This window comes from Gadus macrocephalus, chromosome 12 (genome assembly GCF_031168955.1).
Source record: "Gadus macrocephalus chromosome 12, ASM3116895v1".
Lineage (NCBI taxonomy): Eukaryota > Metazoa > Chordata > Actinopteri > Gadiformes > Gadidae > Gadus > Gadus macrocephalus.
Window position 1 is genome coordinate 25826000 of NC_082393.1, and position 23219 is coordinate 25849218.

Below are 23219 nucleotides of genomic sequence, written 5' to 3' on the forward strand. Positions count from 1 at the left end.
CGCACACGCACACGCACACACACACACACACACACACACACACACACACACACACACACACACACACACACACACACACACACACACACACACACACACACACACACACACACACACACACACACACACACACACACACACACACAGATCTGACTGGGGATAGGATAGGTTAATACACTTGAGGTGGAAAGTGTCCGAAATGGAGGAGACATAATATTTGTCTTTTCTTTATTTTTTATTGGTTTGTTTGAAGAGAAGAGCAGAAAATAAAATTGATAATAATGGATACAAATTCCAAGAAACATATTATTTGAATCAAAATGAAATCATATATTGATGGTTATTAAGCACACAATATACAGCGCAAGAAAATAAAAATGCAGACGTTTTCTGCAAAGCAAACAATTTCTGTTCCCTCTTTCTTCATTTGTCACGTGAAGTCGTTCCCCATTTTGTTATACTTTTCCATCATTGCCAGTACGTTGTTTTTTTTATTATATCAATATTAATTTAAACAAAAATAAATAAAATGGCGTCCATTCATTCCTATGTAAACTCATGCGTAGACCCCATGGTAGACCCAAAGGCCATTTTTCGAAAAGTGGTTCGCCAGCCGCTCGTCAGTGGGCGGACTGGTTCAATTGGTTTGACCCTGGACTGTTGTGTTGGTTTGACCTTGGGTGGTTCAATTGGTTTGACCTTGGGTTGTTGAATTAGTTTGACCCATGGTTGTTGAATTAGTTTGACCCCGGTTGTTGAATTAGTTTGACCCATGGTTGTTGTTGAATTAGTTTGACCCTGGGTTGTTTAATTGGTTTGACCCTTGGTTGTTGAATTGGTTTTACCCCTGGATTGTGCGTCACGTGGCTGACGGGACCAGACGACCCAGGCAAACAACACCACAGCAATTAAGACCTACCGTAATCATGGAGGAGCCCCGTTTCAACCCGTCGGTCAACACACAGAGGCACCAATATGTGATCGACTTTGTTAAGACACACAAACCTAAAAAGGTGAGTAACACTGGGGATCCTGTGGCGATCACTTTAGCATCTAACGTCCCTTTGCTAATAAACATTTATCAATTCAATACCATTGTCACTGATCTACCGTAACTTTTTGTTGTGCACCAGGTTGTGGATTTGGGATGCAATGACTGTTCACTACTGAGGAAACTCAAGTTTCACCGTGAAATCGAACTACTTTGTGGGGTGGACCTTAAGAGCGACTCGATGAAGATGAAAATGTACATTCTAAAGCCGATATTTTATTTGATCTCTGCACAATAGCATTTAAATCCTTCACACACATGGTATTGACCAGTTTGATTGTATCCTTAAAAGACCCACGATGCACCCTACCGGTATATAAATCACGTTTCACATTATCAGAAGAGCTTGGAACTGTTATTTAATTTGCAGGCATGAATTGGCACCTCTCCCAACTGACTACCTGCAGCCGGGAGCATCTCCACTGAGCATTGAACTGTATCACGGCTCCGTCACACAGAAGGATGCCAGGCTCCGAGGATTTGATCTGGTGACCAGCATAGAACTGTAAGAAGACCAGGCTCAGCTGAGACTATTATCGCATTTTCCTTCCTTCTCTTCCTCAGCCGTTTCTATGAGGGTGCGGTTTAATCCTCAACTCTAAAATGCATCAGGCATCAAACTTCTCTCTTGCGCTCAGTGTGTAGCTAAAGTTATCTTAACATATTCTCACACAAACGAATATAAAAGAATATATCTACTCACTACAATATGTAGTCATAATGTATACTAATCATAATGTATACTGCATTTTGAAGCCAACTTCTATGCCATATGGTAGATGCTAATACCTGTAAAGAATTACAAGTAACAGAAGGCGTTGATTGTTCTATTTAAAAAGCACCGCCTACGTATCTGAACAGAGTTGTTCATGAACAACTTGGAGAATAAAACACATTTTATTTGGACTTTATACAATATGATTTTAATAGGAACCTAGAAAAAAGTAATTGAAATCGGTTGAGGAATGTAAACGTGATGGTGCTTATTATCCAGAAGGAACGCGCGTGTCTCCCACACGTTTACAGTCCTCAAATATGACGACCACGTTGACATATCACAGCAACGCGTCCATGCTTTCAATGCCTTTGTATGGATGCTTTGGAAGGCATTACTTTTCCGTGTTTCTCACTTTGATCCCCCCCCACCCAGCATCGAGCATCTCCATCTGGACGCTGTGGAGCGCTTCACCGAGGTGCTGTTTGGCTACATGACCCCAGGGACGGCCATTGTCAGTACCCCGAACGTCGAATTCAACCCGCTCTTTCCCAGAATGCCCGGCTTCAGGAACTCCGACCATAAGTTTGAGTGGACCCGAGCTGAGTTCCAGTCCTGGTTAGTGGTTGTCATTCAATACGGCTAAGGTTTAATTGTTTGCGCTGTTTCTTGATATTCTACCAAAGAAAACTGATTGTGAACGGATGAAGCTTTCAGAAATAAGACACAAGATGTTGATTCAAACCGATTTTAACTTTTTGACAGTTTACTACTGGGGCCCGAGAGTTTTTGCGGATGCCCTCCTCCAGTCACATGATCGTCGAGATAAACATGAAGAGAAACAAAGTGAAACTCGCCACTCACACCGATTTCTGTTTGTCTCCGCAGGGCCCTGAAGGCATGTGGGCGGTACGGCTACGAGGCCGAGTTCACGGGCGTGGGGCAGGCAGTACCTCACCTGCACCTCCGGGTGGGCTTCTGTACGCAGATCGCCGTGTTCCGGAGGCTGGCCCGCGGCGGCGGGGCTCCGGCGTCCAGCGGTGACACCGGGGAGATCTTTTCATACAAGCTTGTAAGCAGCTCATCGGTGTGAGGTAGCGTGAGAGGCTAGCTCACCCCTCCCTGACTGGCTGGTTGTCTGGGTTCTTCCAGCTCTACAGCGTGTCCTACCCCAGTCTGTGTGATAACAACGTCCTGCGAGGGTGTCTGGTGAGTGAGGTCCTCCACTGGGCTTACCAGCTCTCCCGAAGGAGGAGGACGGAGGAAAGGGAGGACGGGGAGGAAGGCTGGAGTCACACGGAGCCGGACAGGGCGGAGACGGAGCCGACAGGTGACCCGAGGGAAACCTGCAAACCTCAACGTTAAGAGAATGTTTTCTGGATGTTAGCTTCTCCATGTGTTCCACGGCGACGGTTGAATTTTGTTTTTGCCGTCCTGTAAAACCTCTTGTCTGAACAGGAAGGCAGTAACGGCGGGCCACCATTTTGTTACACTTTTCCAAATCCAAAGCTTTGTCCTTCTGCAGATGAGTTTGAGGAAAGCGTCTTTGACGGAGAGGGAACCCACGGGTGGGAGGATGTCAAGATGACCAGCAGAGGGCAGCTGGAGTCCTACAGACAGGGCCGGTACGGGAATGCTTTGTTGTTGCTTTTTTCTCACTTGGGTTCGTGAATACACAATTATTATTGCTTAAGTAATTGGTGCTCCATATGTGTCCTATCCCATTATCAAAAGAAGAAACGGCTGCATAGGGGATGATTTGCTCTAGAGGTTTTCTGAGTTTGTTAATTTCGTTCTACTTGCCGCGACCCCCCCCCCCCCCCCAGATGTGTGTGTGTTCCTCTGCGCAGAGTGTGGTCCTGCTGCCCCCGGATCAGAGACCTGAGCGGATCCCTGGCTCGTCTGAGGCTCTTCATAGCCGACGACCCACTGGTCAGACTGAGCCAGGACGGGTTTGCTGTGGTTCTGGATGAAGGTATTCCTGTACTTTTAATTCATTAATCAAATGTTTGAGGGGTGGAGTTATGTTGATTGGTTTCACCCGCTTTATACGCTGCAATGACGCCCTCATGTATTGCTCTCATGGGTATTAATGAATGTATGCATTATGATACCAGTAATAACCGTGTTCCTCTGCTCTCCTCTCAGGGGAAGAGGTCAGTGAGGAGGAGCCAGAGAACACCGGAAGAATGGACCCAGCCTGCCACCACGCAGTGGAGGAAGAGATGTGGGAGAGCCTCTGATCACCCCACAGGTATACCAGGCCATGTCTAAGCTCATCAGTATTCTAGCCTGGAAAGTAGTTCTTTAGTGTTATGGTAATAATTCACAATATCTTTAATGCGAAATTGTCTACATTACACACAATTTAAATTGCATGGAGAAAGAAACTCAGGAGGAAGAGCGGGTTGACTGGTAACCTAGAACCTGTTAGTTCGATTCCCGGCTCCTCCTAGCTGAGTCTTGATGTCTTTGAGCAAGACACCTCACCCTGACTGCTCAAAAGACCAGTCTTTGTTTTCCAGGAGACGCCCCCTTTTGAGTGACCACATACCCTCCTGCAATGCTTGGTGGAGCATTGCTTCACACACCCAATATAAAAGTTACAGTCAGGAAAACCATTCCCCAATAAAGACCTGTTCTTGAGACACTGCAGTTTTTGTTTTTTTTACACCTTTTTAATTAAACAGTGCATGGTACACAACCAAAGCATACAGTAGTACACTTGTTAAAAGTAAGTAAAACGTTGGTCAAAAAGAACTTGCTCTGCGAAAGGGGAGAAACACCGACACTGTCGAGACAGCGAAGAACGCCACTTTACAGAAGAATACAGTTAACAGCTCCATTTATAAGCACAGCTTCACAGAAGAGAAGAAGCAACCATGTTTGTAACAACATGTTCAGTACCAGAATCTGCCCGTCTCCACGGGAACAACAAAACAAAAAAAGAAGTGATTCATTTTCCTCGATACAAACAACAATGTAATAACAGCAATCAGGCTCCGAGTGTTACTTGGTGAAAACGCAACTCAGCGAATGTATCGGTGACATTTGCAAACACTGATGAATCTTGGGAGTACTTCAAATGCTGAACGGTTAAATCAAAACGGGTTCCTTCCAACAAAAGGCATTTTTCAAACAAAGGATGGCACAGAGATGAGTGGATGAATTACAGTGGGTGGTCCTCTAACCTGAAGCCCAGGGGAGAGGAGAAGGAGACATCTACTGAAGACAACGGCCATACCGAGTAATGCGCAACGCGGCTTTCCCCAACATACAAAAATATGGAGACACACATGTACACATTTTACCACAACGTTAAGCGGGTTAAAGTACGACGTTAATGACACTTTGTGCAGAGGGATTGAAATACGTTAAATACGTAAATCGTGGTTATGGTTGGGGCGTGTATAGCGGCCCCTGATATGGCTTAGTCAAAGGGGACAGGGAAGTACCATTGTCACTGGTTAACCATGTGAACATGTCTGCCAGAACAGGCCCAACGGGGGGGGGGATGTTGGGTTGTTGTGACCCCTTCATCTTGTAGCTTATAGATGTGGCTTGATTGGGAGGAGCACAAAAACCAAATAACGAGGATAATGGATCGTGGTTTTTAGCAACACATGCTAATGTAGGGCTGCTGTGGTGCTTCACTATGAGACGTGTTTATCACGGGGTGTCCTGTGACGCTCATTTATGACAGCGGACAGCGGACTATTTCACCGCTGCCGCTGTCTGAATACAGACCACTGTCAAAACCAAACCGCCGCCGAGATGTGAGGCGTGAAGCTTTGCTTACATCATCGGTGTCAAGTCACCAGAGAACAACTAAACAGTGGTCTTACCATGATGGAGGCGGCTTACTGCAAGACATCACCATGTGTCAAAACACCGACGAGAGAGTGGCGGGAGGGCGTACAACTTCCAAGCAGCGTACAGGTAATATAAAATACTATGTTTTTTTTCTTATTTAAACGCCAGTCCAGAGACGTCACTGTGCCAAAATAAAAGCGTGGACGGCTTATGGAATGTATTGTGGTGAGGGGCATGGAATAGTGCCGGTCTATTGGTGGAACCCCCCCCCCCCCCTGCTAATCAATAGCATTACTGAGACCTGGCTCCAGTAGTGGGGAGAAGAGGGAAACCGTCTAATGACTGCTCATATGAAAAGGTGCGTGATATGAGAGATCTATTTTCATGGCCTTCAGCGGTCATACATTTGGTAGGATTCAATCTGCTAAAATATATTGGCGGATAAACATTTAGGTGGCCCCCACCCCTTACAACCGACCCAGGGTCTCCAGCCTCTGCTTGACCACCAGGGGGCACTGTTGCAGTGGGACTCTGCTGGTCATTTTGAATAGACAAAGCAAGGTGTTGCTCAGATATGTGTGTGTGTTGGTAGTAAGACAGCGCTACTGTTCCTGGGGTGGTGGACGATTGGCTCAACGTTTGATGACCACCTGCTCGTACGCTCCAGCTCCGACCCTGTGAGGTGGAGAGAGGGGGGGAGAGGGGGGGGGGGGGAAGGGCAATTAGCCACCGTGGAACAGAGGCTCACAATGCAGGCTACTGTTCTCTCTCCCAGGAACAAAGGAGTACAGTACGCACGACTACATTCAATGCAAGACATCAGCTGCTTGGGAACAGAAAAGCAAAAAACATGGCTTCAGAGCGACTTCGATCATTTTTTCATGAAAATATGCTTAAATAGTTTGTTTGCCACAACGCAAATGACACAGCTAAGACTGTAGTTCCTTGGACAGCTAATACTATAGTTAGGGGATAGCTGGTTCTTAGCTCTAACGCTTGCTACCATATTGACAATGGGAGGGGGAGGGGGAGATAGGGGGAGGGGGAGAGTGATAATTGCCCCCCACTGAGCACTGCCCCGCTCACCTGGTGGGCAGGTGATGACTTCCGAGGGCCGTGCTTCCTCCCGGCCCCACGAAGAGACGCAGGCCTTCCTCTGAAAGAGAGGAGACGGTGGTTGAGCCCGATTCAGTGAGTGGAGAGCGGACGCGCAGTCGGGTCTTCAGGAGCAGCACGCGGTTGCCAGGCGATCTAAAAATAACCCCCGTATTGACGGCGGCGCAGCTCCCACTTCGCCCGCGATGGGAGACTCCTCGAGAGCGAGGCTGCGTCGGGATTGGCTGATTTCCAGAGGACACGGTGTCACTAGCATTAGCCTGCAGTGTTGCCAGATTGGGTGGGAAACCTGGCCCAATCTGGCAACACTGGTATCCCGACAGGCAACCGACCCGTCCTTGTTTAACACCAGAGACACGGCGTTGGTTATCTTCCCTCACACAATGGCTTCATTAAGTTGCCGAATGTCGATATGTAACATTCCTTCATTCAAGTATCTCCAGACGACGGCCCCCGTGTCCTCGGTATGTGATGTGAGTTGTGGGGTTACCCTCTGTGCTGGAGTCCAGCAGGTTGGGGGTGAAGTCCTGTCCCTGGAGGATCTTCTCCACCACGTCGTCGGCGTCCACGCGGGTGTCGTCCATCCTCTTCAGCTGGGACTCCATGGAGTCCTGCTTCACTGGGTGTCTGCTCGGGGGGGGGGGGGGGGGGGGGGACGAACGACACACTGCTGTAGCCTGGCCGTTCAATAGCTCCCCAATAGAGGTTGATAGATATAGATATAGTGACCTATTACACCACCAGGTGTGAGTGTGTTAGGCCATCACAAGCCGTTTTTAAAATCTGCCTCTTCTTCTTACCAGGTGGGCGTGTCCACCTAGATGTGCGCTGGGTAGATCAGTCTACCAGCCTACCCAGTGGACTGTAGCAAACGCTCCTTATCTATCCAGCACACATCTAGGAGGACACGCCCACTAGTGATGTCAGAAGAGGCCGATTTTTCAAACGGCTTGAAAGGCGAATCACACTCACACCTGGTGGTATAATAGGTCCCCTTTAAATCCTATCCAAGACGATGACAACTATTTATTGATTTGAATTTAGTTTCATTATCTTTACACTTTACATAGGAGTCTTTCCCCCCCCCCCCCCCCCCCCCCGTGTCCCATAGTCTCCCCCCAGAGCATCCATCCCTCTGACGGCTATGACGAGCGCCACCCACCTGTTGAGGCGCTCACAGGACGAGGCGCTGCGGACCGGGGTGGCCCCCCCCGGGGTGCTGGAGGGGGGGGGCAGGGCGGGGTGCTCGGGCAGGGCGTGGCAGGGCCTGCTCTCGCGGTCGTCGGCGGGCTCCGGGATGCTGCCGATGCCCGTGGAGGTGCTGCCCACCGAGTGGTTCCGGCGGTGGTTGAACTCCGACAGGCTGGAGGAGCGTGAGTGGCCCGTGCTGTAGCCTGCAGAGGGACCACAAGGGGGCGTCGTCAGGGCGCGTCCGAGAGGGGAACGCGCTGCACACTAGAGCAGTAAAATAAGTGAAACATCAACATGGCAGCATGCGCTGAAGAAAGTTAGTGTGTAGAGTTTGTTGCATCTAAAAGCAGCAGCACAACACGTTTATTCCAACATCTTAAACCGAGGCACACAGCAGAGTGGGAGAGAGCTTTTGTTAATCATTGATATTCTTCAAATAAAATACATACTTAAAATATATACATATGTCATTTATATAAAAAAATGAAAATTGATTAAAATCATTAATCGGGTTTGGTTTGAAAAAATCTGATATTTAATTTTTAGGCCAAATGGCCCAGCCCTACTACGAGCCGTCCATTTTTATTCTCTATGCTTATGGAAAGAATCCAATTGCAGGAAAAATTAAAGTTTGACCAGTTAAATATTCACATGTCAGAAGTCTTGATTTGGGAGCCAAGCAATCATCCGTTTTTATATGGGAAAGAAATTTACAGCACACCTCTTTCAGTATACATTAAGGTATACTTTATCATTATCTTATCCCTACAGATTAGGTAGTACGTCAAACAGATTAGGTCGCTTGTCTTCTTCAATCACATAAAACTCAGAATGTAGTTATTGGAATGCCTTTACAGGCTCTACTATAATAACAGGGATTTGATCCGCCTCGAACGGCAGATTGGTGGGCAAAGATCTGAGCATTTCTCATTGATGGATTGTAAATGGAAAAGGAGGATAACTCAATCCCTGCTCTATCCTCTCTTCTAAGGTTCCCGTCCATCCGTGTCGGAGCTGGAGCTCTCTGTCTCAAACAGCTGGCTATCATTTTCTTTGGTTTTTATGCGGCAGAATCCCTTTTGATTCTGGAGGTGACTGACCAAACATGCTCAGAGATGTCAGCACGTAATCCTGAACCACTTCAATGTCTGCTGTTGTGTAACACTTAATGAACAGAACAGTCCAAACCAGTAGCAGTACTTGGTGTCAATCCTCCATGGCGATAAAAGGACTATATACAATTAAATGACCAAAGGAAAACGCCTTCAAAATGATTGTGTTCATTTCAAGAACGACCCACACTGGAGAATGTGATCCAACCACCAGCCGAGGACACAAAGGAGGTCTGTCCAGGGAGTGGCCGGCCTGCTTAGTACGGACTGAGGTGGAAACCGGAGAAGGGCACACGAGGACGGCCGCGGAAAGCCGGTAAACAGGAAGACCCCCTCCCACCACCACCACCACTCCCACCACCACCACCCCCACCCCCACCGGCCTTCAAATACCATCAGAATCACCCGGTGTGATTCAGCCCTCGGCGGTCTTTCAACACACGGATCCCCCGGGTCTCGAGTATTAAAAGGGGACCCCAGGTTAAACACTTTCAGGGTCCCTTTGGGGAACTAGGGAAGGGTTGCAACATGTGTGATCATGCTGTTTGGAATAGGAAGGACACGTTTTGCATCCCTTTTGTGCGACGTCAGGGGGCGAAGGTATACGGTGTTTTGACGACGGGCTGATGTGCTACGCGTGAACCTCCTAAGATGGCGCAGTTTGATTGGTTCGCTATCTCGGGATATTGGGCAATACCCATGATTGAGATCTCAAACTTGGGATATAGTGTGACGGTCGTCTCGTCACGCTAATAAAAACAAATAAATCCCGGCAAAAAGTGTTATCTTGTTTATTTTTTAAATGTTCACGTGTAGTATATCCGAAAACAATTATTCAATAATTGGGTAACACTTTATAATAAGGTGCCATAATAAATAGCAAAACTAGTCATTACCTAACCCTTTGTTAATAGTTATTAAAATATCTATTTGACACAAGTTAATAGTTTTTTTTCACTGACCACCGAGTGTCGCTGGTTAGGGTTAGGGTTAGGGTCGTGTGTTAGGGTTAGGGTTATGCAATCAAATTTCATCAATGATGAAAATACTATTAACTTTGTTAATACTGTTAACAAATAGATATTTTGTTAACAATTAACAAATATTAACAAAGGGTTAGGTAATGAGTAGTTTGCTATCTATTATGGCACCTTATAAGTGTTAACCATAATTGTTAAATGCATCATAACACAACGGCGCCATTGTTGCGCCTCACTACTGAGACGTGGCTGTGGATGTAGGGCACTGCCTGCCGACACTCGGTGACATAACGAGGCCAGAGGGCGAGGGGGGCACCAGACGGAGGTCCCCCCAATGCGTCCAGTCCATGGGACCCTCCTGTCTGTTGGCTGTCAGCTCATAGCCAACATGCCGTTCCTTCTACAGGCCGACGACGTAGCGAAGGGATGCAAAACGTCTAATTGGTGGCAGCCAGTATGCAACACAGTTTATTACACCGATGATTTTGGAAAGTGGCACACAATTTGTTTCCCTCTTCCCCCCCTACCCCTAAGGGGTCCCCGATGTGTCTAGCACCCCGTTAAGTCTGTTGTGTTTCATTCATTAAGACGCCCCTCCATATGTCTTACCGTTTGAATGCACCCTAAAACACACGGGACGCTGCACCCCATGAAAACAACCCGGTGAACCCGTGCTGCCCTGGGGTTCAGGCTGAGCCGGCTCTGCAGGAGGCACAGGTATGAGACAGCCGGGGTTCAATGGATCGCACGTTGCACAATTATCGGGCATTCGATTGGATCATCAAAATATTCTGACACTAGAACATAATCATCCACACCAACGTGACGCACGGAAGCACATTCACGCCAATTCATTCTCATCATAAAGGAATTGGAAACATGAACACAAAAGTCAAATGGAGCCAGCGACATGTATGAGTCCAGTGTGACTCTGTTGGGGTGATGATGAGGAAGGGGTCCAGTGGGACTCTGTTGGGGTTGGGGTGACGGTGAGGAAGAGTCCGTGGGACTCTGTTGGTTTGACGGTGAGGAAGGGTCCAGTGTGACACTGATGGGGTCACGGTGAGGATGGGTCCAGAGGGACTGACGGTGTGCGGGCTACCTGAGAGCTTGGACTGCTGGCTGGCGTAGCTGGAGGTCCTGGAGTGTCCGCAGCCGGCCAGCTCCTCCGGGACGGAGCTGCACCTCGCCTCGCGGACCTCTGCAGGGGGTCACACCCCATCGTCAGTTTAACACGTTGTGCATGTATTTACCTGTCCGTCAATCATGGCCCCCATGGCACTCCTGACCATCTCTGGAAGAAGGGATCCCCCACTATGCGTTTAGCCTCGAGATTTCTTCTCTTTTCTTCTTTGCCATGTTAAGCGCTTTGGGTCAACTCTGGTTGTATTTAAATGTTCTTTATAAGTAAAATTGACTTGACTTGACTTAGATTTGAATTCGGAAACAGGTGGTTGGTTCGCGGTTCAGAAGTCGCTGACGGTTGAATGGAGACCGATTTGTTCCAGAGAGGCTGATACTGTGAAAGCCACAGTATATGCAACTTCCGTCTAGCATGCTGTCACTTTAGGTTGGTGTATAAGCTTTGAGATGGCAGCATCTAAAATGGTGCACATTTGCACCCGCCAATACCCCGTCTCAACATCTAATCTATATCTGATGCTAGCAAATTGATCGACAACCATACATGCAATCTTCCTGCAAAATTATGAGGCACATGTGTACACACACACACACACACACACACACAGCAGTGTGAAGGGACACGTTTTAGTGAGGCATCACCGCACGCCTACTCATACATAGTACATGCATTGTGTGCGCGCACACACACACACACACACACACACACACACACACACACACACACACACACACACACACTTCTATTTTTAAATCCAAGCCCGCCCTCGGGTTCAGAGCAGATTGCATGGTTTGTAAATTATAAATGACAGAACATAACAAACCAACATGCATCCGAGGCCTTCAAGAGAGACACGCGCAGGGCACGCAGAACATGATCAACTAATGGAAAGAGAGCGGGAGGCGGGGAGCAGGAAGACATTGGGAATGATTAGGATATAGCACAGTGCGCACACATGTGTGAGCACTCAGTACAGTACACTGCGCACACGTACGTAAGCACTGTAACTCACAAGACACATCGGACACAAAATCAATAGCAGTCAGGTGAGTATAAGCTCTAAAACCAAAGAAGCCACTATCTGTCAATGTGTCAAAGCCCAATTGCAGAAGGTATTGCTGCACTGAGTGATGACACAAACAGAACAACGAGTGCAACAGCGGAACTGGCCGCCACAGCTACATCAAATAAGAGACGGAACTAGTCAATGATGGTTTCTCTCTCATCTGCAACAGCAGTTTCAACAGAAACAGAAAACAGAAAACTACTTGACAAAACGAAAAAACTTCAGCCCTTTGTCAGAATTTTATAATCCTCTATAAATGTGTGGAATTAAGAATGTTTCATCTGATTAGGGATCTTTTGACTGGGCTGTATTGCTCCTTAATCAATTAAGCCAGGGCTATAAAAAGAAAGGATATAGCAGCACATGACCGCTCATAATTGTTTCTATAAATGGATATCATGAAAGTGTAAGCGTCGCATTGGCCAATCAGTGTACTAAGATGGAAGCAAAAAAAAACCTACAAACTTCAGAAGCGCTCGCAAAATGATGCAATTTCGCTTGTGGCTTCTCTACTACCCAGTGCCATCAATACTACAGCTCAGCAGACTCAAAGGGTCACCTTAATGCTATGTAACGGGCAGGGTTTCATTACACCTTGGTGGAGCAGAACATAAAGGAGAAAGCCATTGAAGTCTCACCAGGGCCGGCTTTCTGGGTGTCTCCCCCCTTCCTGTCCTCCAAGAGACTCTCTGCGTCTCCTTGGATCCCGATCACAGTGGCCGTGGACGGGGGCCTAACACACACACACACACACACACACACACACACACACACACACACACACACACACACACACACACACACACACACACACACACACACACACACACACACACACACACACACACACACACACACACACACAAAAGGAGAGGACACTAGACGTGAGGGGAAGGCGAAAGAAGTAATACATTGTTCCCTAAAATGTAACTTTTATTATTCCAGTTTGGACCACAGACTTAGCGAAAACAGCTAAATGTTGTTTGCATGCACAAAAAAACACGTGATCATGCAGGCTACCATATCATTTTCAGGTCATGTTTTGCCCTCTGGTGTGAACAATTTCTGTCCTGACTAGGGATGGCGAAAATGTAAAATATTTTTAACCGACCACAGAGCCTCATTAACCGGTGGAAACCGGTTAACCGATCAGATTTAAATGTGCTATTTGAAATAACCGCCAGTTCAAGCAGCACCAGCCGCCTGCTATTTCGTAACTCTGCTTATCTCTCTCCTGTTCATAAATCACCTCATCTGATCATCTTTTTGTGTGAAGTGAAACCAACACACACTCCACTGCCACACTGTGGCTCTGGACACAATTCTTTTTTAACCGACAAGCGACAAGATTAATCGGTTAAACGGTCGGTCAAACGGTCATCGGTTAACATCCCTAGTCCTGACACATTTTTGTGCTCCAAAGCACCCAATAAATCAACATGCAAATTTGCGGGGGAACATTATTCAGCTAGTTTGGCAACTTAAGGCTTTTCGTCAAGTCTTAGTGAAATCAAGTCATTTTGGCCACTGTTGAAAGGGAAAAATGTCATAATGTGTACTTTTTAAAACAAAGACCCGTTCCTTGCACGTGTTTTTTTAAGTAAATAAATACATAAAAGCAGTGATATACCTCACACTACAGTCTGGAAACTCTTCTGCGTTATACAAAGTATTATTTAACATTCCCAGACGCCATGAGTGACAAGTGCAACCACCTCAGCCTAAAGAGTGATTTAGTGCGCTTATGACATTCTTGAAATAGCTTCACAACAAAGAACAGAAGACTACCAAAACATTTGCATCTATGAAAAGGTTCATACAACAGCAGCAGCACCAAACCAAGATTAATCACGCCTCACTCAGAAATGCAATCTCAGTCATTTTTGCATCTTGCTCACAATAATATACAAGAGATGGTGTTTGGGTTAGATTTGAGTATTTCTTGCCCTTTGAAAAGCACCAATGATCAGATTAAGTTTATAGTCCTGGATACAATTAAACACGTTCGTTGTTCGAAGGTTCAATAATTCCTTTAATCAATGCTACCTTCCATCTAGTTTTGCTTAACTTCCCAATCAAACAGTGACTTAACTAAATACTCCTCATAACTCAGCTGAATCTCCACTGGTAAACGGTTGGACCAGTCTGCCAAACCAGTTCCACACAACCACATTCACATCACATGGAAAACCTGAAAAACATCCTTAGTTGCAGAATGATTCCTTCATAGGGTGAACAGAGTTGTACTCACGTTTTAAAACAGGGGTCTCCAGACATGAGTTGTGTGCTGATGACAACCTAGGATAGAATATAATAAAATTAATTAATTAAAAGCCTGCTCTTGTCATATGTTGTAGTATATACAGATATTGCTATAATATTTTTTCTATTTGGGCTTTATGTAGCTTTAATACATACATCGAATTTTACTGTTATATTTTTATGAATTAAAACATAATAATATACATTCTAGCAAGTGACAGTCAAACGTATCCTTGACGTTCCACCTCGCCTCCCACCGGCAGTACCTTGAGGATGGAGTTGTCTTGTCGAGTGTTTTTGGTATCGTAGCCTTCCAGCAGACATCGACGGGTCGTGCTTCCTGACCCCGCAAACTCTGCCAGATTCAGGTCGGCAAACCCCAGCTGGGGAAAGAGAGAGAGAGAGATTTAGATTTGCACATATAACATTATACTGATGTGGGAGGATGCAGAGAACACAGGACACCTTTCCCACGATCATCCATCCATAATTAATGCAAATGAATAAAATATGATTTTGCAATTAGCCTGCTGGTTAGAGCTCCACGCCTTCTCTGCCCTGATGGCCAACCACCCTGTGTGTGTGTGTGTGTGTGTGTGTGTGTGTGTGTGTGTGTGTGTGTGTGTGTGTGTGTGTGTGTGTGTGTGTGTGTGTGTGTGTGTGTGTGTGTGTGTGTGTGTGTGTGTGTGTGTGTGTGCGCATATGTGTGTGTGTACCTTTGCATACGCCTTTCCACCTTTCAGCTCCTAGAAGAGATCATAAAAAAAAGAAAATGTCGCTGCTGTGTTTGCACATCACCTTCCTCATGACATTTGATACCCACATGATTCAAAACCAAGGGTTCACGTACCCGCACACACTATGTGAGGGCTAGGACTTAGTCAGCATGGATAGCAAATCCTCCTTCACAGTACATCCATGGTTTACAACATGGAGTCATAAAATCCAATGCACTTTGGACGACCTTTAGGTCAACAAGCTACATCACACCTTCCATCGGGTCGAACCGACTTGTCCTTTTTATTGTACAGTAAGAAAGGAAGGTGTGGGAGAGAGAGGAGAGACATGCAGCAAAGGACCACGGGCAGGAATCGAACCCGGGTCGCTGCGGTCAGGGCTGAGCCTTCATGGTACGCGCTCCACCCGGTGAACCACCGGGGGGCGCCCTGCAACCAAAAGCCGATGCGGCGGCGAGAGATGGGAGGAGCCGGCCTGGGCCGCGGTACCTTTCTGACCGACACGCGACACACGCAGGGGTCCAGGACGCCGGTGCCCGCGCTGGCACTCATCTTGCAGGGGAAGGCGAGACGCTTCCTCCAGTGGACGCAGTTGGCCTGCACCGCCTCCCTGGGAGAGCCCGGCACAAGAGACACAGGACACGGTTAGGAGGAGAGACAACGACGCTGGGGTTCAGAAGCTCAGGAGGCGGAGCGGGTTGGCTGGTGACCGGAAGGTCGCCGGTTCGATCCCCGGCTCCTCCTGGCGGAGTGTCGAGGTGTCCCTGGGCGAGACGCCTCACCCTGACTGCTCCTGGCGAGCAGGCTGTCGCCCTGCGTGGTCGACTCCGCCGTCGGCGTTGGAATATGTGTGTGTCAAATGCAAAATGCACAGAAAACCAGTCAAAATATAGTCAATAGACATATGGAGGTATGGAAAGTGACAGACACCAGTGCCTCTTTAGCCCAAATGTGCCTCAAAGACAGCCGCTAAATAGTTCCTGTGCATTATAAAAGACCCTACATCTTGAATAAAAACACACACACACCAAAAAGACTGGTCTTATCTAGCTATCTACCATTTCCTGTGTGGCTCGGTACTGTCGGCACAGTGCATGACACTCTCATTCTTGGTATGGGGTTTTTGATTTCCTCTAAAAGCTACAACCACAGGATATGATTATGGACGTCACGAGTCTGGAGGCTTCAGTTCTCACTGCTTCAGGTAACTGCTGCTGCAGGCAATAATATCCAAACCAATGCGGGTCCATTGTACTTGTTTGGCCGTGGGGTGGTGGTGGTGGGGGGGGGGGGGGGGGGGGGGGGGGGGGGGGGGGGGGGGGGGTGTTAAGAAGACTGAAACAGCTCCTATGTAATCAGAGGATGAACATCTTTTTTCTGTATTGAAGCCTACTTCTCACTCCCCCCTGAGCCAATAAGCTTTATACCAGGGGTCACCAACGCAGTGCCCGCGGGCACCATGGCGCCCGCAAGGACCACATGAGGCGCCCGCAGGCCTGTTCTGAAAATAGCACTACTCATTCTTGAACAACTCTATCCCACCTTTTTTAAGTCATACTTGATAATTATTGTGAGAAATCATTAACATGACTTAATTAATTAACATGTCTTCACATAGATGAGTATCATTAATCATTAATAGTAATATATAACTAAAGGCAAACTGAGCAAATATGTTATTTCAGAAGAGTGTATAGAACTGGGTGCCCTTCGTGTGACTCAGTACCCATGAAGTAGCTCTCAGGTTCAAAAAGGTTGGTGACCCCTGCTTTATACATTAGCATTTCCACTATGATTTCCCCTTCCACCAACGGCACTCATAGAACGTTGCCTTACAGAGATCCTGTTGTCTGTCCAGCAAGACTGACAATCTTTCCATCCTGTATAGGAGCATTGACATCGATGCTACGTCAACATTTAACACTGATTGCTTTCAAATTGAATGCAACGAAACGATCAATGAGAATGTTCTTAATTTATAGTGTGCTTACAATACAGACACCAAGCCATCAGCAGATACTTCTTCTACTTATATTTTGACAATGTGGGGTTTAGTTCTAACCAAATCTTTTAAGTCTCGAAGGTTGTCATGCCCAGCCGCCATATTGGAAGCAGGGCAAAAAGCAATGTCGAAGTTAAATGTTTCGGAACATAAAGTTCTATAACATTATTGGTCTAATCATTATATCTTGTACAGATGAAATTAGAGAGGCATCTGTATTTGTGGACGATTTTAATTACTACAAGCTGGCAGTGAAATGGTTTCCCTAAGCTGAACGATTAGATTTCCACATTTGATCACTTATAAACACGTAAACTCAGACTCTGGACAAGGCCACATTTCAGCATTTAATCTCAATAAAATAAGCAAATCCCTAATAAAATAAAACTGATACCAGAATATCGGGATTCTTTTATATAGTCCATTTAACCAGTTCCAATCGATTTACTGCAAAATATGTAGTTGTGTTTCCATTCTAGTGTTTTATTTAAGAACTGATGGCCAATTCATCCTCCTCATTGTGAAACCATCTGGGAGAGGAGGACGGTGCATGGTAACATAACCGCTGATTCAAGTCAAGATCCTGCACCCCACCTATTCAATACGTGCGCGTGTGTGTGTGTGTGTGTGTGTGCGCATTTGGGTACGTGGGTGTGCGTTTGGGTACATGTGTGCGCGTGTGTTTGTCTATAAGAAAGAGAGAACAGCTATTCCTTAAGATGAAGGTTAGTGCCAAACAGAGCTGTATGCAAGAGAGGCCGAGCGAGAGAGAAGGCCAAAGGAGAGGAAAATAGAGCATGAGAATGTGACTAGCATTCCGACCATCCAGATGGCCTTTCATCTACCCCCCCCCCCCCCCCCCCCCCCCCCACCATCACTGCTTCATACACACCTCCTTCTCCCCATACTATTCCGGATTGTCAGAATGGGATAAATAGAGGTTATTTATAAATCTAAAAAAATCCATGTTAAACAATGCAGACGGATAGAGATAAGAGAAAAATGGTTATATCAGTAATCTGTAATCAGTCATCATAGTTCTCAATAAACCTTGTGTGAATGAATGAATGATTGAACCTTTGTTCAAAAATAAAACACAACAAACAAAATGTTCTAAAGCTGAGCAGTTGTGTCAAGAAGGAACCAACATGAATTCTCACTTAGATAGGCGACAAAGGTGACAAAAGTCCTAGCATCTTTCGAAGACTAACCTCTCGTGAAAATAAAGGAATGAAAATAACAAACACTCCCTCCTCTTCACCCCGTATCAGTCATTTTGCGTGCCAAATCTAACGAGTGCCATTCCAAGTGGGTGTTATTGTTGGTTTCCGACATTGAATCGCATATGCGGCTGAGCTCTTCAGCACTCTTCGCCTGTAACTTCTTCAATCGTTCCCTCATTTTGTCTGAGCGGTTTTCGTCCCCTACTTTCTCGTTGGAGCGGTCACGGTACATCTTTCGAGGGGCTTTACATTCTCTTTGCCAGTGTCCAATTTGTCTGCCGTTGTGGCATGGTCGAGGTTCTCTCTGTCTGACTGGCTGGGGGAATCGTTCTCTATCCCTGTTGGACTGGGGGAATCTTTCTCGTTCCCTGGCCATTTCCTTCTTCTCGTCAGCCAGGAATCGAATCCTGACTTCTTCATCTCGATCCACCTTTTCTCCGAACTCCTTGATCTCTGCCATTGTGCAGCTACGGTTGTCCCAGCTGGGAAGCCTTGTCTTTACTCCCCTTCGGATCTCATATGTTAGGCGAAGTTTTTCTTCTGTTCCTTGCAAATCATGTCTGTCGTTGAATAATCTAGACAGAGTCTCGCTAATTGAATAAATGTCAATATCTCTAACCTCCAATTCAAAATAATCTTGTTCAATTTGTTCAGATGCATTGGGACTTTGATTGCTATCTTTTTCCTCCTTCTCTGCCTTCTTCCTGCCTTTACCTTTCGGCATTGTTTCTATCTTTTTTTTCCTATGCAAAGCTAAAACTAGCGACCAATCGCTGCTTTAGAAAAAAACAAATAAACGTCTCCCACGGAGCTCGGTATGCCAACAACAGATGATGGCACACTTTTTCCCTCTTCGATTAAAAAACAATATATGTGATTCCTCGGCGGGGATCAAAACAACATAGCACAAACAAAAAAACTCTAGCGATTCATGTAACCTCACCAGTGAATTCAATACAAATACGGTTTCACTCCTTGTCTGACAAGTCGTAAAACAAAAGCCCTGAGCAAACCAGACGTCTTAAGTTATATTCAGGACACGTATCAACATTGACAAACTAGCAAAGATGAACAAATCACTTGAATGACATGCTATTACAATATTCTAGGACTCTATCCCAGCTTCTAGGACTCTAGCCCAGACCAAAGGCCTTATTCAACAAACAAATTAAATATTCTAGGACTCTAGCCCAGACCAAAGGCCTTATTCAACAAACAAATTCAATAGTTTCATATTGCGTATATTCAGTGATTATTGAGCTCTTAAATCACTAATACAGGTCCTCACTTCGTCAAGCTCTTAATGACACAACTTCATTACTCAGCAAATGTAGTGCAGCCTAATAGTAAAACAAATAATAATAATCACAGTTATGCGTGTGTAGATTATTTTAAGATTACTTTCTTGTTCTTTTCTCTTGGTCGAGAGTGTGGAATGAGATTCAGTCACCGTTGATTCCCACGTGGTGCATGGAGATGCGCTGGTTCAGCCGCGTTGTGGATGCGGGTCCCTCAGCAGGGCAGGCGTTGATCCGACGTCTTCCCAGGCAGAGCGAGCGGTCTTCTCGATCACAGGGCAATCTTCAGAGGCAATCGTCTTCTCACTCCTCTCTCTTCAAGACGGTGTCACGGCACCAAATGTTAGATTTCAGCTTATTTCTAAACTGTTCGGACAGACTCTGCGTTGTGTATTTTCAGTCGTAGTAGTAATTCTTGAAGTCGAAATCAAAGCAGCTTGACAGGTTGGATCAGAGGGTTGAATAGATGGTTTATTCCAGGATGTAATACAGCGAGATACAGACTTAGGTTGAATAATCTATAGTGGACCCGGTGGTCGATGACTTGTTCCTTGGCTGTCGAACCCTCTTCTCGTCGAACCAAAGGGTTGGGGCGAGTATTATACAAAAAGGGGATACATGAATAACACGTGAACAGACGCACTCTCAGCATTGATAAGGTATCTGGCCCTGGCTATGTCCCGGAGGACCAGGTCGGTTCAACCTTGTTGAAACATAACAATGGCAGAATGTTGGAGATAACACCTTGTATCAGTATGAGAGGCCCTGGCCTGTTCCTAGACTAGAAATGTGAACAAAAGAGAGACACTAAAATACACCAATATTCTACAAGATAAAGATAGAGAGATAGATATAAAAGAGATAGTGGTGCTCCCATAGAGTGTCCCGTGAACAGTCATCGTATTAAACTCACTGTATATTAGATAAGCAGTTCTGATTGGCCAAACCTATTGGGACGGGGGCCAGAAGCATATGCCAGAGCAAATAAAACATGAGCTCACAGATCTGTCTGGTTTCCAGGATAGGTGTAACCCATCAAAAGGTGCCCATTCTTTTCCGTCTCACTGTGACCCAGATTCTCTGAAGGTTTTGTATTATGTCACCCTGCCTTGCCGCTGTGGAACTTTGATGATACATTTTTTACTAGCGAGGGAAATGTGTCTCCCAGGCAAAAGTCCTGCCAAAAGAGAAGATAAGATAGAACAGCGCATGCTTCACTGGTGTGACTCATGGCTAGAGTGAAATATTGACTCTTTTGAAGGTTGGAGCTGAATGATTGAATACTTGGGAAATGTTCAAGAAGACAGAGAAAGAGCAGCTTGGCTGCAACTATGGATTAACACAATGATTTAGAGAGCCACTGATCTCACAATCAACTAAACTGGGATCAAACCAACACTGTGCATGTAACTGGCCCAGGGTTTGTTGTCAAGAATACAGAAACACATGGGTCGCCCGTTTGATGACTCAATAACTCGTCAACATAAGGGAGTGTGAAAAATCATGAAAATTCAAGGAAATGTGTCAGATCAAATTAACATAAACCAATGGATTATGACCATGAATTTTGAGATAAAGTGGATGCTGGCTGGGGTCTAAAGTACAAGCCCTTCCTGTCCGATGTGAACCTCAGTGAGGATGCAGTGTGGTGTCGATTTCTAGGAGCCGGCCGATTCCCCAAGTGAAGATCTGTCTCCCACCCACTCTCCATTCTGCTTCCAGTCTGCTGCGGTTACTCCCGCTGTCTCCCTCGGTCTCTGGCCGTACAACTTCAAAATAAAATGTTTACATTGATTTCTTTATGCTGGAAATTCTAGTAATACTATGGAATAGGGATCGTGCACAGAAAAGCTTTTGCGGGCATAATGCGCTAAATGTCTCTGAAATGGGTTTTGAAAAGTAATATACACATTACTTTAGTAACCACTATACTATGTTGGAATTGTAGTCAGCAAAATGTGTACAGTTCTAATAACAATTATAGGAGAGCAAACGGAGGAACTGCCTATGTCTAAATACACATTTTTCCAACCCTGACTAGAAATGGCAAGTAATATGAAACCTGGATGTTTGTCAAAGACAAGGCTCACAGGCATAGTTCAGGCTCAAAAGTGCAGCATCATCCTTGAGAATGCGACAAATATCACCATTAGACCGCAGGTCTGCTTTGAGAAAGGTCTACTCGAGAAATTGTACTTTCATAATTGATTTGTATACAGTTTGTATATGAAGTATGATGGCTTTAACACCAAATGACAGCATTGTCCTGGCTGAAACACTGAGGATGAACCATAGACTAAACAATTAGGGTTACTGAGTATAATGGCAACAGTGTATGACTGGAAACGGTCTCTGAAACCGTATAGCCTGAGCTTGTGGAATTTGTACTAGTTCACCATACAATTCTTAATGACTGCAGACCAGCTAATAACAAATAATAAGAAAAGTGATAATCAACTGAAACTCCATTGATGAATTATCAGCATTATCATAAACTAAATATTTAACAGTTCATTTAATTAACTTGAATTGAACGACATGCAGACCTGGACGAGACCAACATGATGTAGCCTACACCTGCTGCTCATACTACCTATAACAATGCACTGTTAATGTTAACAATACACTGTTATAGCAATGTTATTACTAATGCTATAGTTATATTAGACGTCGTGGTCTATGCAAGGGAGTTAATGAAACTGGAAATGAAAGACAATAAAATCCTCATAGCAATTGGGCTAGGTGTTAGCTCTGAATCTATGGAGATGAAGGACTTGATTTTGGGGGAATTCTCCAAACACCCAAAGGAGCACGAAAATAAATTGCAACTCACATCCAAGAGTTCCGACAAGAACAACGATGGTAAAGCGATATCACAGCATTACAGTAACGTCAACTGGTCTGGGTATCAGAACATGGGTAAATAATTGTACTTTGTCCAATATACAGTATATGATACTCACTTTTTCCAAACTATACTGCCACATTATAATGGAAAATCAATCCTATCCTGTTATCTCCTCCTGTGATGCTGCGAGAACAGCTGATCAGCGGTACTCTCCTCACAGCCATTCGGCTAGGGGTTAGCTCTGAGGCTAGACGACTGGGTAGACATTCTAACTCTGATATTGTAATATATAATATAATATGGTTATGTAATGGAAGGTAGGACCCTGGTTCTCCTCACCGGGATGACTCCTCGGAGAAGCCCCCGTCCAGCAGCCGGACCTTGCAGAACAGAACGCCGTTCACGAAAGGGACCGACGACAGTTCGTCCAGCTCGAAGTCCACCTTGAACTTGAATTTCTTCTTCTTCATCATCATGAAATCCATACAAGGTTTACTTTATGTGTCGAGAGGGTCGTGTTACCTCTGCGGTTGTATGCATTACAGCCCCATTGTGTTTTAATCTACGGTGTGCAGAGAACGAACCGAACTGCCCACGAAGACCACAGCGAGAGCTCCAGGGATGAGGCAGCGTTGCCAGATTGGGCCCGATTTCCCGCCCA

At 45.7% G+C, this 23219-nt stretch overlaps 2 protein-coding genes across 7 annotated transcripts; one reads left to right on the forward strand and one right to left on the reverse strand.

Moving 5' to 3' along the window:
• The first annotated feature begins 681 nt into the window (after positions 1–681).
• henmt1 (HEN methyltransferase 1) lies at positions 682–4414 on the forward strand. Of its 5 annotated transcripts, none has more exons than XM_060066662.1 (10): positions 682–1013; positions 1134–1246; positions 1422–1556; positions 2202–2384; positions 2655–2838; positions 2919–3126; positions 3292–3391; positions 3617–3741; positions 3915–4020; positions 4292–4414. In XM_060066662.1, the coding sequence occupies exons 1-9, from the start codon at positions 927–929 to the stop codon at positions 4007–4009; spliced, it is 1230 nt and encodes a 409-aa protein (XP_059922645.1). In that variant the 5' UTR covers positions 682–926; the 3' UTR covers positions 4010–4020; positions 4292–4414. The 5 variants fall into 5 exon arrangements, 3 of the variants coding, with proteins under 3 accessions (XP_059922645.1, XP_059922644.1, XP_059922646.1); XR_009528272.1 differs by having other exon boundaries at positions 684–1013; positions 3593–3741; positions 3915–4078; XM_060066661.1 differs by having other exon boundaries at positions 686–1013; positions 3593–3741.
• Positions 4415–4422: 8 nt separating this feature from the next.
• fam102bb (family with sequence similarity 102 member Bb) lies at positions 4423–23212 on the reverse strand. 2 transcript variants are annotated; one of them, XM_060066664.1, is made up of 12 exons: positions 22898–23212; positions 15677–15797; positions 15167–15196; positions 14717–14833; positions 14440–14486; positions 12827–12921; positions 11081–11179; positions 10588–10680; positions 7858–8089; positions 7186–7322; positions 6666–6735; positions 4423–6254 (listed from the first exon to the last, which is right to left on the reverse strand). In XM_060066664.1, the coding sequence occupies exons 1-12, from the start codon at positions 23041–23043 to the stop codon at positions 6212–6214; spliced, it is 1230 nt and encodes a 409-aa protein (XP_059922647.1). In that variant the 5' UTR covers positions 23044–23212; the 3' UTR covers positions 4423–6211. The 2 variants fall into 2 exon arrangements, with proteins under 2 accessions (XP_059922647.1, XP_059922648.1); XM_060066665.1 differs by lacking the exon at positions 10588–10680.
• Positions 23213–23219: the final 7 nt, after the last annotated feature.